General features: G+C 46.2%; 1 protein-coding gene across 1 annotated transcript in view; it reads right to left on the reverse strand.

Annotated features, from left to right (window-relative positions):
* Positions 1 to 17,500, reverse strand: part of cacna1ab (calcium channel, voltage-dependent, P/Q type, alpha 1A subunit, b) — a 113,919-nt gene that overhangs the window by 47,411 nt on the left and 49,008 nt on the right. The window contains exons 4-21 of the mRNA XM_062535145.1: positions 16,915 to 17,006; positions 15,838 to 15,990; positions 14,797 to 14,984; positions 10,955 to 11,058; positions 9,537 to 9,652; positions 9,222 to 9,272; positions 9,000 to 9,083; positions 8,367 to 8,549; positions 7,681 to 7,793; positions 7,195 to 7,307; positions 6,531 to 6,662; positions 6,334 to 6,406; positions 5,987 to 6,104; positions 5,602 to 5,669; positions 5,057 to 5,163; positions 950 to 1,082; positions 114 to 377; positions 1 to 20 (exon numbers count right to left, since the gene is read on the reverse strand). The exon at positions 1 to 20 is cut by the window's left edge and continues 156 nt beyond it. Of these exons, the coding sequence (XP_062391129.1) occupies positions 1 to 20; positions 114 to 377; positions 950 to 1,082; positions 5,057 to 5,163; positions 5,602 to 5,669; positions 5,987 to 6,104; positions 6,334 to 6,406; positions 6,531 to 6,662; positions 7,195 to 7,307; positions 7,681 to 7,793; positions 8,367 to 8,549; positions 9,000 to 9,083; positions 9,222 to 9,272; positions 9,537 to 9,652; positions 10,955 to 11,058; positions 14,797 to 14,984; positions 15,838 to 15,990; positions 16,915 to 17,006 (2,112 nt within the window). The remainder of the gene's footprint in view (positions 21 to 113; positions 378 to 949; positions 1,083 to 5,056; positions 5,164 to 5,601; positions 5,670 to 5,986; positions 6,105 to 6,333; positions 6,407 to 6,530; positions 6,663 to 7,194; positions 7,308 to 7,680; positions 7,794 to 8,366; positions 8,550 to 8,999; positions 9,084 to 9,221; positions 9,273 to 9,536; positions 9,653 to 10,954; positions 11,059 to 14,796; positions 14,985 to 15,837; positions 15,991 to 16,914; positions 17,007 to 17,500) is intronic.

Here is a 17,500-nt window from a genome sequence, read left to right on the forward strand (position 1 = left end):
TCCCCGCCCTCGCCCCGGTGCTGGTGCCGGTGGTGATGGGGGTGATGATGATGGTGGCGTCGTCCTCCTCCGCCTCCTCCTCCTCCGCCACCGCCGCCCTCCTCCTCCTCGGCCTCCTCCTGGAGGGACTGCAGGCTGCGGGCCAGGTGCGGGCCGCCCGCGGCGGGTCCGGCTCCTCCGGTTCTCCCGGCGGCGGGGGCGGCGGGCGCGTGGCGGGCGGGCTGGCGCAGGCAGGGCTGGGTGTAGTCGAGCGCCTGCTCGGGCGGGTCGCCGGGGCGGGGCTTGTTGGTGTTGTTGTTGCGGTTCTCCTGCGGGTTCACCACCAGCGGGCGGTCCAGGTGGGTCTTCACGTCGGGCCGGTTCTGCCGGTAGTTCACCTGTACGAACCACGATGGGAGGGGTGTGTGTGTGTGTGTGGGGGGGGTGGGGGGGTGGGGGGTGGGTGGAGACAGGTACAGCGATGAATTACAAATTGACGGTGGGTTTCCACACAACACACATTTCGCCTCGCTCTCATTGAAAATGCATGGGGAAGTGAAATTCGCTCTGGTGGGGCGAAATGATGCGAATTCGCCTCTTCAGTCGAATCAAAGTTGCCCAACTTTATGCAAATGAGAACCACACGGAGCAAATCAGAAGCCTGTGTAAAGAGTTGAATCTACCAATAAGAATAGAACCTTATTCAAGTGCTTTCAACTTCCTCAAACACACACACTCACATTGATTTCATTAAACCATAGTGGGTGCCTACAGTTGATTTTTTTACACTTCCAAAATATGAATAGTGTATTACATTGCATACCCTTTTATGTACCTTTGAGCATGACAACGGATCTGTTTATTCCATGCAAGTTTCAAAATAGCGCACTTTAAATGAATTTCAAATGAACTTTAAATGAACACAGGGTATGACACGGGGCATGTTCTGTCCAGACGGTTGTTTTCTCACCTTCCAGCTGTCGTCGGCGTCCAGCTCATTGTAGAGCGCCTCTCTGCTGGTCATCAGGTTCTGGCGGCGGATCTCAGCTGTGCGCGCCTCCCACACCGACTTGGGCTGGTTCGAGTTCTTCTGCTTCTCCTTGCTGCTTAGAGAGAGAGAGAGAGAGAGAGAGGGGGGAGAGAGAGAGAGAGAGAGAGAGAGGGGGAGAGAGAGAGGGTGACATAGAAAGAGGAGAGGGGTAAATGGAGAGATAAGGGTAATGAAGAGGGAAGAGTGCAATGGACAGACAATGGAGGAGAGAAACAGTGATGAAGTGATCAGGGTGAAAAAGGAAGGAAAAGAATAGAAGGATGAAAAAGGGAGAGAAAGGTAGAGACAGGAGGAGAGAGGTAAAAGAAAACAAAGACAAGGAGTTAGATCAGGAGAAATTGACATCGGCATTTCTGCTGAAGGAAGAAGTGGCGTATCCCCCAAGAAGCGTCTGAGCAGTGATATGACCCCTACAGCCTGAGTGACGGCCAATGAGAGAGCCTGTGACTTGCGGCCGATGACCAATGACAGGGCCCCCTTCTAAGACACTAAACAATGCCCATAACAATGACAATGGTGGACATGCACACAGGACCTGCTATAAAGAATATATGTTTAAAACGGGATTCTGTCTCCTTCTGTTTTGAGACCATACCTGGACCGGCCACATGAAACCTTACAAAAAGTCATTTTAATCAACATATATTGTTTATAATGTATCGAAGGCAAATAAAAATGATACACAACGAAGCATTTTAGCTGCTTCATTCAAAGCAGGTGAAACAGAGACACAAGAGCAAGCGGACACCGACACCGAGTATTTCTGACAGAAAGAACAACTGTGGTTCAGCTGTAGACGTGAATGGAGGCTGGACTCAAAGTGATGAGAGAGTTAGTCAGGCAGCCATGTAAGAGAGACAGATAGACAGATGCGTATGGAAGGACAAGTCGGTGAGACAAGCGAACAGTCAGACAGTATGATAGTCAGTCAGTCAGTCAGACAGACAGGACTACTGTATGGAAAGACAGGTTGTTGAGAGATTGAGTGGCACTGACATGTTTGGACAGCACTCTGACATATAGCCAGACGGACTAACGTTAGAAAAGCACTCTAAATGAAGGAGGCTGAAGAGCAGAGACCCCCCCCCAGGGCGCTGAAGATCTGCAAGCAGACACACACTCAGGTCTGCTGGTGAAGTGATATGGCAGGACAAGGCAACAGTCAGATCGGGAGTCAGTCACAGTGAGAGAGAGAGAGACACGTCCAGACAGACAGTCCGTCGTGATGGGTTCGCTAAACCTTCTACGACTCTGGTTGTCAAGATGTAAAGGTCCATCATTTTCCATTATTGGCGGCGTTGGGGTTTGTTGTGCAATGGTGGCCAAGCCATTTAATGTTCGTAATAAAATTTAGATGACAGCATAAATGACTATTTGACAGATAAAAGACTCAAATTGTGATGGCAGTTCCCGGTGCCTCATTATCTGAATCTGAAGCTAATGGCATCTATCACTGAGCAAGCCAGTTGACACTTAGAACTCGCAATGCCGTTTTTGCATGAGACAGAATCAATGAGAAAGGTGTCAGTGAGAGTCAATGATGGCTGGAGTGGCGTTGAGGCATTGGTGAACTGAGAGGAGTCGAGCGCCGCTCTCTGATTGGGTAATGTGGGTGCCCGCTGAAGTCGCGTTTGCTACAGGAGGCTGGTATGAGATGGGCACTGCCACAGCCAGATGCGCTCCAGCCAATCTACCAACTCCCAGCCCACCAGCCCAGTCACCCACTCCAGCATACTTAACACACAGGGGGCAGGGGGACAGACGGACAAACAAACAAACAAACAAACAAACAAACAAACAAACAAACAAACAAACAACACTGACCACCAGAGGGATATTCCAAGTAAGTGGTTTAGTGACAAACCAGGGTAAGTTAACTCTGAGTAAGTGGTAAACCTCCTACAACAAGAGCCCAATGGCATTGTTTTGTTTTTGAGAATAAAGCCGTACAGTTCTTCTATTAGGAGGCTTACCACTTAACTCTGAGTTAACTTACCCAGGTTTGTCACTAAACCACATACTTGGAATACCCCCCGGCACACGAGCCACAACAACACAGGACTAGGAACTCAAGAGAAAGCAAAAGAGAAACGAAGAAAGAAGGACTCAGCGACAACACCTCAACTCAAAGAGAAGGAGGACAAGGAGAACAAAAGGGAAGTCAAAGCCAGAAGGAAAAACAAAGGTGGGGAAGATAAACAAAAAACAAGGTGTAAAAGTAAACAAGTAAATACCAGTCCAGTACACTCTCTGTGGCATCGATACGCTCAGTTTTTACTGAAACTCTGAGGAGACAAGGGAGGAGGAGGAGGTGGAGGAGTGCACAAGGGAGGAGGAGGTGAAGGAGGAGGAGGAGGAGGAGGAGGAGGATGAGGAGGAGGTGGAGGAGGGGGAGTGGTGGAGGAGATGGAGGAGGAGGAGGAGATGGAGGAGTGCACAAGGGAGGAGGAGGAGGAGGAGGAGTTGGAGGAGTGGTGGAGGAGATGGAGGAGGAGGAGGTGGAGGAGGAGGAGTGGACAAGGGAGGAGGAGGTGGAGGAGGAGGAGGAGGAGTGGACAAGGGAGGTGGAGGAGGAGGAGGAGGAGGAGATGGAGGAGGAGGAGGAGGAGGAGATGGAGGAGGAGGAGGTGGACAAGGGAGGTGGAGGAGGAGAAGTGGACAAGGGAGGAGGAGGAAGGGCAAGATGACACAATGAGCACAAAAATACACATGCACACCACATCACTCATCTGGGTGGGGGTGCTCAAGGGCTCTAGAGGCCCCTGGGGCACCAGTGTGAATGCTGTGGACTTGAGTTGAGTTGAGCTGAGTTGAGTCATCACAGTGTCAAACAGTGGGGCAGTGCTTGGATGTGGTGGCTGGATGAGACTGGATTTACTTATACTTCACATAAGCTATGCAGGAGACTCTGTGTTACAAGTGCATTTAGGGGGGGATGGGGGTGGTGGGGAGTTAAGGAGAATGTTTCATTTTTGCTTGTAAACGTGCAACTAGCAGGCATCGCTTAATAATTAGCATTTAAGAGTCTATACATTATGCAAATAAAAAGATGTGGGGGGGCAGCTCAACTGGTTTTGTTAGTAGGAGCATGTGGGTGGGGACAGGGACTCTTCAGAACATGGGCGTCAATGAGTCCGCCACTGGCTTCTCCTTAGAGCTCTCCTCGAGCCCCTAGGGCCAAACAAACCCTCGCCGCGAGGATCCTCACCTGCAGCACCTTGGACGAGCTAGCCTGAGCGCTAACGCTGCTAGCACTTGTGATTGAAGATCCCTCTCCGCTCGTTGGCCTTCTCTCAAGGGGGTCGCCTCGCCTGTGTCTTGCAAGCGACTATAGCTCTCATCCCCTGATAGTATGTTGATGAGTGTGTGTGTGCGTGCGTGCGTGTGTGTGTGTGTGTGTGTGCGTGTGTGTGTGTGCGTGTGTCTGTATGTGTATGTGTGTGTGGAGTGTGTGCGTGTTGGGGAGTTGTCGACGGCTCTTGACTAAGTTCAAGGGGGTTCTGACAGGAGTCCTTGTGTGAAACGCGGCGAATAATTGAGCAAAGTGAATTTGAAACGGATTTGCTGAACAGGGATAATCAAGCTAAGCTGACAGGCTAAGCTACTGAGCGGGCCTAAGGCCATGCTACGGGATCAGCTAAGCTAAGATAACTGTGTGGCTTCGCTAATACCATCAAGTCGCGAATTAAGTAAGAAGTGTCGAGGCGTCCCGTAGTATTCGCCGTCTCCTCTCTATTCCGAATTAGCGGCCGTATTTGTTGTTAATAGACCGTGTGTCACTATGTTAAAGAAAAGAGAGGAAAGACCTTGCATAACAAGGAGTTCTGTTAGTAAGATATTCATATCGAGTATTTGCATGGAAGGGCTTGCTATCTTTATGTGTGTGTGCATAAATCCCAAGAGTAGGCCTACACGAAAAGTCTATGTCTCCAATATAAGATAAATATGAATGCTTGTTCTGGATGTTGTAAGCGTGTGTGTGTGCCTGAGTGTGTGTGTGTGTGTGTGTGTAGACGGCAGACTCACGCAGCGATGGAGAGGTTGGCTGCAGAGAGGGGGCTCACTTCAGCCACCTCCTTGGCCTTCTGAAGAGCGATCTTCTGAGTGGAGGCCTCCTCCTCCGCCTCCTCGTCCTGAAACACACCCAATAGTGTCACCGTCTGTCACTCATTCATAACATACAGCTCATGAAATAATAACTGCAGTTACCGTAATTTCCCGACTATTAGTCGCAGCTTATACATTGATTTAGCAAAATTTCTTCAGCTATGAGGTTACTACAGGTTTTGTTTACTTTAACTTGCATAAAACACTGCCCTGCGGCTTATACACAATGCGGGAAATCACTTTAAATTCAGAAAGAGATAGCATGATGTTAGCTAACCACCGGGGGACAGCAGATAGATACAGTATGTGACAGAAACAGTAGATGCTTCGATGGGTCAACAAACATAAGCTCTACAATCTAAGTCCAACAGCATGTCTTCAGATCAAGATGGACTACTATCACATGGTTTCTTGGTTGTGTTGTCCACATTTTGGTCGTGGTAGGGAGGAGCATTATGGGATACCTTAGTTAGCTCCTGAGCATTGGCCAGGTTGTCCACGGCGATGGCCAAGAATACATTAAGCAGTGTGTCTGGGAACATGGTTAAGGTTTTCAACATGGATACAAACTTACACATGTGATACATGTCTGGAGATTCAACATTGTTTGTGTGTACTTGCAATAGCAAGTGTGTGAATATGTGTGTTTATGTGTGTGTGGGTACAGTATATGCGTGTTAGTGTTAGTGTGTGTGTGAGTGTGAGTATGAGAGGGAGGGTGTGTGTGTGTGTGTGTGTGTGTGAGTATGAGAGGGAGGGTGTGTGTGTGTGTGTGTGTGTGTGTGTGTGTGTGTGTGTGTGTGTGTGTGTGTGTGTGTGTGTGTGTGTGTGGGCGTAGCAGAAGGATACAGTTGCCAAAGAGCGTGAGCACTATGAAGAAGATGGAGAAGACCATGCCTGAGTTCACACCCCCCTGGGACTCGATACCGTCATACATCACCATGTTCCAGTCCTCTCCGGTCAGGATCTGACATAACACACACACACACACACATGAGAGAGAGAGAGAGAGAGAGAGAGAGAGAGAGAAAGTGAGAGAAAAAGTGAGAAAGGGATAGAGAGAGAGGGAGAGAGAGAGAGAGCGTTCTACCATCAACCATTAAACTACTGAGACACACTACTACTGCACTGCTGTATATGTTACTCCTCTGTTTTTAGTTCAGGTCCGACATGATGACATAGGTGCTGCTTCACACCTGAAAGACAGTCATGATGGCTGCTGGAAACGTGTCAAAGTTGGTTGGGGGAGTGCCGTCTTCAAAGTTGAACCTACACAAGATAGAGACAGAAAAGTGGGGTGGAGGGGGGGGGGGGTGAGAGTTAACAAGGTGAGAAGAGTGATGTGATGTGTTTGTGAGTGTTTGTGAGGGTGAAACTAAAAGCTGGTACAGACTGTCCTCCAAAGAGCTGCATGCCCAGTAGAGCGAAGACCACGATGAAGAGGAAGAGTAGGAACAACAAGCTGATGATGGACTTCATGGAGTTGAGCAGAGAGACCACCAGGTTACGCAGCGGAGCCCAGTATCTGTGTGTGCGTGTGAGAGAGAGAGAGAGGAAGAAAGAGAGAAAGAAAGAAAGAAAGAAAGAGAAACAAATAATACTCAAAACAAACATTAGACTTTAAAGGTTCAGTTGCTTTAAATAAAAAGTGTTTAAAAGCACTTTTAAAATGTTCAGGTGCAAAAAGGTGTTGGAGTTTGATCTGAACAGCTAGTCAAATGGAGTCACTCTAACTTCAACACTGTGAATACTTCAAATATCTGTGAGAGTTAGAGTTAGATATGGCAAGAGGGTTCAGATTCGAGTCAGAGATAGACTCAGACAGACTCATGCAATCTGCCCTGGGATATCCCTGTGGCGATACAAATACATAGATATACTTTAGCATTATGACTGGGGACAGATTACAGATTACTACCAGTGACTGATGGGAATAAGTGTGTATGTGAGTGTGTGTGTGTGTGTGTGTGTGTGTGTGTAAGAGAGAGAGAGAGAGAGAGAGAGAGAGAGAGAGAGAGAGAGAGAGAGAGAGAGAGAGAAGAGAGAGGAGCACTCACTTAGTCACTTTGAAGATGCGCAGGAGACGGAGAGCTCGTAAGACACTGATGCCAAAAGATGTGCCTGGCTTTATGCATGCCCAGATCACCTCAAAGATACTGCCTATGATCACCTGTTGTGTACACATACACACGTATGCCCACACACACACACACACACACACACAAACACACACACACACACACAAAGCACAGACAGGACAGAAAAAAAGAAGAGAAGCTGAAAATCACCCCAAAAACGGGAAGAGAAGAGAGAAGAGTTCTACTAACGAGCCACTTAGACTGAAGCTGGTCCCCACACTCAAATGTAGGACAGGACAGCAGCTTGTTGAGGTCAAAGCAGCAATTTTTCAGGAAAGAGGAGGAAAGAGAGGGGAGAAAAGTGGATAGAAAGAAGGACAGAGAGGGAGGGAGAGAGAGAGAGAGAGAAAGGAGGTAAGAGAGAGAGAAGAGGGAAGAAAAAATGGGGCAGCAGGAGGTACTCACGGCGCAGTCGAAGCAGTTGAAGGAGGAGTGGAAGTAAGGCCGAGTCCCAAGTCCGTACATCTTTATCATCATCTCTGACATAAAGAGGCCCAGGAAGATGAACTCCGCATAGACTACACAGAGAGAGGGAGAGAGAGGCAAGAGAGGGAGGGAGGGAGAGAGAGAGATAGAGAGAGAGGAGTAGAAAGAAATGAGGAGAGAGAAAAGAGGGAGGTTGGACCAAGAGACAAAATTAGTGATCGAGAGAAAGAGGGCAACAGAGAAAGAAAAGAAAGAGAAAACAAGAGAAAGACAAGGTTGAACTGGTAAGCAAATCCATATTCTAGATACATAAAGTAATTAATAGTCTACATAAAATAATTAAGAATCTAGATGAATAAAGAATTTATGTTTTCAGGCAGACGTCTAGCCCAGCTTCCAGACCAATACCGTAATTTCCCGCCTATTAGCCGGAATAGCCGCGGCTTATACATTGATTTTGCAAAATTTCTTCCGCTATGAGGTTAATACAGGGGGCAATTAATATGGTGTTAATATGGTTTTGTTTCTTTTAACTTGCACTGTCCTGCGGCTTTTACACAATGCAGCCTATACAGTATGCAGGAAATGACTTGAAATGAGTTTTTTAAAACTCGTCTCGTTTCACTGGGGGCTTTTGATTGGACGAGGTCTGGCCTGTCACTCACAGAGGAAGTCGGAGAGGAGGTCGGGCTGGTCGTAGTGCACCACGGCCACGCACAGCGTGTTGAGGCCCACCAGGCTGAGCACGGTCCAGTAGAAGGCCTGCGTCTTCACGATCTTGCGGATGAAGAAGCGCAGGCGCCGCTCCCGCTTGTTCATCGCCGTGTTGTCGCCTTTGCCGAACGGGCCTGGGAGAGAGGGAGGGAGAGGAGAGAGGGAGGAAGAAGAGAGAAGGATGGAGAGAGGGAAGGAGGGAGGGAAAAGAGATACGGAGGAAGGGAGGGAGAAGAGAGAAGTGAAAAAGTGGGGTGAAGGGGAAAGACAATGTACTTAAACAACAGCAATATATTTAAAACCCTGATTTATATATTCAATCATACACAATATATTTATAAATGATAATACTGCTGGAATAATTTTGGATTACTGTTGGAACAATGTTGGAATAACATTAGAGTACTGTTGGAGCAGTGTTGGAATAACATTAGATTACTGTCGGAACAATGTTGGAATAACATTAGAGTACTGTTGGAGCAGTGTTGGAATATCATTAGAACAATGTTGAAGTCCTGTTGGATGGGATGGTGTTGGAACAATGTTGGAATAACATTAGAGTATCATGTCTAAAAGCCACTCACCACCAGCATCTCCTAAGTGGTCCTCTCCCTCCTCTGGGTTCAGCAGGTCAGTTTTAGTCTTCTTGAGGGTGGACCGCCGCTTGGCTGATGCACACACACACACACACACACACACACACAAATATGCAACATTATGTACATACACTAGTTACGAGCAATACAAATGCACACAAAAAACCCCACACAGTCACATTAACATCAACACATAATGTGAATTTGTACCATCATATTTGTTCCCTGGGTTTTTGCCATCTTCAGTCAGAATGACCTCTTCTACAGGACAGAAGACAAGGACAACGTGGTTATTGGTCATTTGTGGGATCATAATCATGACAATGCCAGAGTTCATTTCCAGTTGTATTTCTATGTATATGAGTGTGTGGGGAAATATTTGTGAGTATCATTGAAAGAGACTGACTGTATGTCTGTGTACATTAGAATGTGTGTATGTGTGTGTGCGTGTGTGTGTGTGTGCGTGTGTGTGCGTGTATGTGTGTTGTGCGTGTGTGTGTGTGTGTGTGTGTGTGTAATGCATACCTGCTTTGCAGATCCACTCCAGGTAGCCGTTAAGCTCCCTTTCAATCTGCTGCTGTCGCCTCAGTTTGAGAAACTCACTCCTGTTCTCCACACGCTCCCTCTCTTTGGCAAACTCCCTGTGCGCGCGCACACACACACACACACACACACACACACACACACACAGAGACACACATCCACACACAGACACACACACACACACATACACACACACACACACACACACACACACACACACACACACAGACGCGCACACACACACACAGACAAAGACACACACACACACACACACACACAGACACACACACACACACACACACACACACACACACACACACACACACACACACAGACGCACACACACACACACAGACAGACAGACAGATAATAAGTCAGCCGCACACACAGATATGTGTAATCTGAGCGCTCCCCCTGTCAGGCGGGCCGGTGCAGCCCTGCTGCTCGTGTACATAAGCGGCTTGTGTGGCGCTGCACTGTAGCGGGGATTGACAGGCAGGCGGAGAGGGGCGGGGCGGGGGAGCCGAGAGACGTGAACGCACACTAGACCGCTATTGATGCTATTGATGCTATTGAGGCGGGAGGCTGATAAGGGGAGGATGATGCCGATTAAACGCCCCTCTCCACTCTGATCTGTGTGTGCGTGTGTGTGTGTGTGTGTGTGTGTGTGGCTGAGGGAGGAAGGCCGGGCTGATACCCAGAGGTCTTATAGCCTAATAAGCTAATGATGTCCAGAGGCTTGTGATAAGCATGACCTGCGAGCACACAGACGGCCTCTGGCAGGGAGCTTATGGAGGAAGAGGAAGAGGAGGGAGGAGGAAGAGGAGGGAGGAAGAAGTGGAGTACACACAGAAGGGGGAGGGCACCGGAGTGCCGGGAGCTCCTAGCGAAAGCAATACAAAGACAGGTGAACAGACAGACACGGACAGACAGACAGACTTGATCCGATGGAGAGAGAGAGAGAGACAGGCAGAGAAAGAAAGAGGGAAAAAGGACAGAGACACACAAGTCACTTGGACAGACGGACAAGTAACTAGTTTACATGGTGATAGAGCGACAGACAGACAAGTCAATGCACAGACAGACACAGAGACATGCAGACAATGTGAGGACAAATAGACAGACAGACAGACAAACAAACAGACAGGCATGATAGGAGACAAGACAGTCATAAAGACTGGTAGTTAAGGAGACCAATGGCCACACATTGGAAAAAGAAAATAAACAAAAGACAGTCAGACAGACAGACAGGCAGGCAGACAGACAGACAGGCACTGGACCAGGGTGGTGGGGACGAGGCGTAACGACTCCTCCATTTCCTTCCTCTTGAGCATGTGAGTGTGTACTGCATTGACAGTGAGTGCTAAACGTCAGTGTTAATGTGTTGGTGTTAGACTAACCCGGACAGCACACCCAACACCAGGTTGAGCATGAAGAAGGAGCCGATGATGATGAGGGGGACAAAGTACATCCAGTTGTAGGCACTCCCTGAGGCGTCGTTGCTCTGTGGGGTCACACACACACACACACACACACACACACACACACACACACACACACACAGATAGAGAGAGAGAGAGAGAGAGAGAAAGAGAGGTGAGTCAAATATGTAGCGAATATTATTATATTATATTGCATCATTGGCATATCAACATGTACTGGACAACAAACAACTCACATACTGTAGACACATACACACCTCTGTTGTTAAACATCTCTGCATCTGAGCTCAAGTTTGTATTTTAAGGTTAATTTATCAAATGTATTGCAGTATTAAAAAGTATTACAGTTTTTCTCAGTCGCTTTGGTACATTTCTCAGATCAGAATTGAAATTCTCAAAACTACCTGTTCAATCTTCACATCATTGTGTCACTTGTGCACATCAAAAAAGCAGTTTCTCATTCCTTTCATCAAGTTGCAAATGTTTTGGTACTGTACATCCATGCAAATTATCATGTACGGTACAATTCTCACCTAAATAGTCTCACCCCCGACAACATTTAGGCATTACTTCATGGTCTTTACATGCAAAATGGTTGAACATGTTGTCATATGAGAATTTGTGGCCAAAAAGACAGGAACATCAGGAGGTGTAGGAAGTCTGCACTGTAATTCCTACAACACTGCATTTACAGTTTTCCCTAACGAGATTGTCCTATGGTCAAATTTCTACTTTATTTCATTTCTTTCCCTTTATACTATGCAGTGCTGTCTTTTCCTTTCTGTAACACAACGTCAGGGTCTGACAACAAATTACAGTAAAAAAACAGTAAAAGCATAAATGTGAATATTGTCGATCAAACTACCACATACTGTACACTAAGGTGTAACCTGCAATTTACAAAAAATGTCATACAAATTTTAGCCATAGTTTACATCAGAACATCCCTTCAGACTACACTATTATACTGACAACATGACAAAGCCATTTGACTGTCTTATTCATACACGATGACACAAAGACTTGACATCCTGATGCACTGACATGTTCATTGACACAAATATTTAGTTTTGAGAGATGGACTAAGGATTTTGAGCAAGAAACTGGCTTTTGCAGGTAATCCATGGTGTTTTGCTATTTGTACAAATAGTTTTGAGAAATGCACTTACTGTTTAGCAAATCTCAAGGATGATTCGAGAAGTGTACCAAAGCGACTGAGAAAAACTGTAAAACGCTCTACAATAAGTAATCTGGTATAACTGATACAATTGGCTATGAACTACGTACAGACACATTTTTGATAGACATTTTTAGCAACCAATAAACGGCTCTAGGCATTCATAAACTACACTTCAAATTTGAGCAAATGAATGCCTGGCTCCCAGACCCCAACTCAATCGAGATGAGGTCTGACATTAGTCAGGCTATTCAGGATTGCCATTGCTTTACGTATACACTTGCTTTCACATGCTGGTTATTTATTCATATCTAATATATCTGACTGTATCTCAATACTCTATGCTCTCTCCTGTTCTCTATCTATCTGGCTTTGCTTACATTCTCTGTAAAGAGCACATTGATCAGTCAAACTCATATTGTCACTCCAGTCAGACTGACAACGTATTACGCAGCCAGACTCCTATAGTACATGCCCGTCGAGTCACTCTCACATAGTACTCATATTCACAGTCAGACTCAAAGCATAACACATTTTAGTCATAAAACTGATACCAAAATACCAATCAGTCATACTTACATCGTCAGTCCAGTCACACTCGCATACTGTAGTACAGCATGTCGGTCCAGTCACACTCCTATAATATACTGTCAGTCCAGTCACACTCCTGTACTACAGTATATTGTCCAGTCACACTCCTACACTACAGTATATAGTCCAGTCACACTCCTGTACTATATAGTCCAGTCACACTCCTACACTATATTGTCCAGTCACACTCCTACACTATATTGTCCAGTCACACTCCTACACTATATTGTCCAGTCACACTCCTGTACTATATTGTCCAGTCACACTCCTACACTACAGTATAGTCCAGTCACACTCCTGTACTATATTGTCCAGTCACACTCCTACACTACAGTATATTGTCCAGTCACACTCCTACACTATAGTGTCAGTCCAGTCACACTCCTGTACTATATTGTCCAGTCACACTCCTGTACTATATTGTCCAGTCACACTCCTACACTATATTGTCCAGTCACACTCCTACACTATATTGTCAGTTCAGTCACACTCCTGTACTATATAGTCCAGTCACACTCCTGTACTATATTGTCCAGTCACACTCCTACACTATATTGTCAGTCCAGTCACACTCCTGTACTATATAGTCCAGTCACACTCCTGTACTATATTGTCCAGTCACACTCCTACACTATATTGTCCAGTCACACTCCTGTACTATATTGTCCAGTCACACTCCTGTACTATATTGTCCAGTCACACTCCTATACTATATTGTCCAGTCACACTCCTACACTACATTGTCAGTCCAGTCACACTCCTGTACTATATTGTCCAGTCACACTCCTATACTATATTGTCCAGTCACACTCCTACACTACATTGTCAGTCCAGTCACACTCCTGTACTATATTGTCCAGTCACACTCCTATACTATATTGTCCAGTCACACTCCTACACTACATTGTCAGTCCAGTCACACTCCTGTACTATATTGTCCAGTCACACTCCTGTACTATATTGTCCAGTCACACTCCTGTACTATACTGTCAGTCCAGTCACACTCCTATACTATATTGTCCAGTCACACTCCTCTACTATATTGTCCAGTCACACTCCTATACTATTTTGTCCAGTCACACTCCTATACAGTCACACCTTTTTACAAATTGGGTAATGTACATTGAGGCAAATTCACCTATGATGTTCTTATTTCTTAATAAACCTTAAAGCTCTAGCTTACATACTGCTTCTGGGGCTGTATTTTACCTTAAGGAATCCCCTTTTATCGTGTATCTCCTTTTGTTTATTAGAAATAAGTAGAAAAGCCCTTGTTGTCTCACTCAACCCTCTGCCTTCTAAAACTTAGAAATTGGTTAAAAAGCAGGGGGTACTAAGTCCCGATGTCCACTACAGGGGGACACTGAACAAAAGTTGTGTTTTGAAGGTGTTAAAATTACTGGATCTTTCTGAAATCTCTCTGAATTCAAGTTGAGACTGTCATTTTAATTACCGCTGTTGTTGCCATGACATGAAAAAAAAACCTCAATAGCCGCCATTTCGAAAACAAAATTTGTGAAATCTGTTAACCCAACCCACATAATTGTGGCATGACCACAACGCCCAGGATGTCCTCTTGAGAGTACAACAGGATTGAAATAGATGGCATGGCATGAATGGTATTTCATTTATAAGACTTAGACTGATGTCCCCTACAGAGGACAAAAACGAATTGCCGGGTCTCAGGAGGATACTATATTGTCCAGTCACACTCCTATACTATATTGTCCAGTCACACTCCTGTACTATATTGTCCAGTCACACTCCTGTACTATACTGTCAGTCCAGTCACACTCCTGTACTATACGGTCAGTCCAGTCACACTCCTACTGTCAGTCCAGTCACACTCACATGGCACAGCATGTCACACTCTTATACTATATTGTCAGTCCTGTCATACTCCAGGTCAGTTCCACTCACATAGTACAGCATGTCGGTCCAGTCACACTCCTACAGTACAGGTCAGTCACACTCACATAGTACAGCATGTCGGTCCAGTCACACTCCTACAGCACAGGTCAGTTACACTCACATAGTACAGCATGTCGGTCCAGCCCTCCATGGTGATGCACTGGAAGACAGTGAGCACGGCAAACAGGATGTTGTCGAACTGCGTGATGCCGTAGTTGGGTCCGATCCAGTACTCAGTGCACATGGTGCCCTCGGGGCACAAACGCGCTGGCAGCGCCTCGCCACACGGCTGCTTGTCATATATCTCTTCTGCAGGCGAACGTCAAGTTGAATGACATTTAGCAAACACTTTTATCCACAGCGACAGACAGCACAGCGTGCTTGTGTTTGTAAGGGAGGGTGTGGGGTTGGAGTGTATCACTGCTTCTGAGTGTGTATGTGTGTATGTGTGTGCATGAATAAGTATACAATCCCGTGCGTGACCAGACCAAAAGAGAGAATGAGAGAGAAAATCACAAAGAGGGAAAAAAAATGTGTACGACTTTTATTCCATATTCGCGTCAATGAAAAATGTCATTACCACTACAGCTGGTGAATATACTGTTTTACCTTCTTTAACCGTCTTTAAGGGGACATGGTTCCAGTTGACATAAAATGTGCTGTGGGACAAGTGAACTGTGGCTTTTTACCCATTCTCTTAGACCACTCTTTGCATAGCACCTCATAAATGTCTTCACCTTCTTCTCCAAGTTCTTCCAAAAGCGCATACTAGGATCTAGGTAGGACTTGAAAGTCACTCCAACAACATGGACAGCTAAATTGTATTACTTCCAAGAACGGGGCAAATGTCACCCGCAAATATCTTATGGTTTTTAGAGTACATACCAACAGACCATATGAGGTAAGAGATTTATTCAGAGCATATAGAACAACCAACCATGCACAACCACTCAGTGAAAACTCAAAGAACGGTTGTACAGGCTTTGCACTGAATAGACTTCTCACTCCGTCTGTCTGAGTCCTATTTCTCACTGAGTCTGTCTGACAAGTGTGACTGAGAGTGGAAAGGCATTTCCGTGTGAGAGAGAGAGTGTGTGTGTGTGTGTGTGTGTGTGTGTGTGTGTGTGTGTGTGTGTGTGTAAAAGATGCTATGTTGACGTACTCGTGATATTATTGAAGCAGGTCTTGTGGAACTTGCCCATGTAGAACTCCAGGCCTATAATGGCAAACATAAGGATGGCCACAAAGAGCAGCAGGCCAATCTGCAGCAGTGGGATCATGGCCTTCATGATAGACTTGAGCACCACCTGTAGACCTGGAGGACACATAACAATGCGATAGCTTAGCAGGACTTCTCCTGGACAGGCACGCAGACTACAGAGGTGTCAAGCGCTAGGATGAATAGGCCCCTTTCACGCACTGTAACGTCTTTTTGTTGTTCCTGGAACATAAGGCTCCTAGCACCCCATTTTTCGTGCACTCTGACAGCATGGGACTGGGGATTAACGAGTTTCTCTGACCGGATTTCCTATTTACCATTTCTCCTCCTTTGTTGTAGGATATTTTCCCTATTTTTTCCACAGGAGCCATGACAGAATGTGCATGACAAGGCAGCAGAAGCACCATTTTTCGCCTCTCCAGCTAGTAGTTAGGAGAACTGTGCTCCATGAACTGTTGTGTCCGAATGCACCTAATAAGATAACCTGTTGACACATAGTTTTAACCATGTCTTAACCATACTGTAACCCCCCCCCCCCCCCCCGCCCCCCAACTTCAGCAAGATTTTCAGCTTGTGTTCATGACTCTGATGGTAGTTTCAAGGCATGGCTGTCCATTATCGCCAGTGAGGCAAAGTAAAGCTATACTGTATGTGTTGCACTTGGCATTGGTTAACATCGAGTGAACTCCCTTAAAAGATAACATCCTTTAAGCTGTTATGAATATATTGGTTCAGTTCCATCACGTGATCTGGTCTCGTCTCGTGTTCTCCTGTGAAGAACTGAGGACATATTCATAACTCTCACACGTGATCTGGTAACGTCTCGGGTTCCCCTTTGAAGAACTGAGGAACATATTAATAACTCTCACACGTGATCTGGTCTCGTCTCGTGTTCCCCTGTGAAGAACTGAGGAACATATTCATAACTCTCACACGTGATCTGGTACCGTCTCGTGTTCCCCTTTGAAGAACTGAGGAACATATTCATAACTCTCACTTTGCGCGATCACAGGTACTCACTGGGAATCCCAGACACCAGTTTAAGTGGTCTGAGCACTCTGACTGCTCTGAGTGTCCGCAGGTCAAACTCTGAGCCCACTGTGGACAAGATCCTACGGAGAGAGAGGGGGGAAGAGGGAGGGAGGGAAGGGGGGAAGAAGAGAGAGAACAGATGAAGAGAGTAGAAAATGACATGTAGGCACAAAGGCAACCATTTAGTACTAGACTTGCAGCATCAAGTAATATACGGATGGAAAAGGTGTGTGAGTAAAAACGGGAATGTCTTTATTCAAACACACATAGATGCACAGATGTACTACACAAACACAAACACACACACACACGGTACTTTCTGTAAGTAAGCTCATTTCATTTGCGTAGTACATTTAAAACGAAAGTGAGGTGCCACACACACACACACACACACACACACACACACACACACACACACACACACACACACACACACTGTGAAGGAGCCATGAGAGTGTGGCATGGGGGAGGGTTTGTTCTGTTCAGCGCTGTGTCCAGGCAGGACGCCAATCTCAATCTCACCAATGAGTAATTGGTCAGACATTGTAGGCTTTACACACTGCTTAGTCACTGA

Source organism: Sardina pilchardus, chromosome 1 (assembly GCF_963854185.1).
Source record: "Sardina pilchardus chromosome 1, fSarPil1.1, whole genome shotgun sequence".
Taxonomy (NCBI): Eukaryota; Metazoa; Chordata; class Actinopteri; order Clupeiformes; family Clupeidae; genus Sardina; species Sardina pilchardus.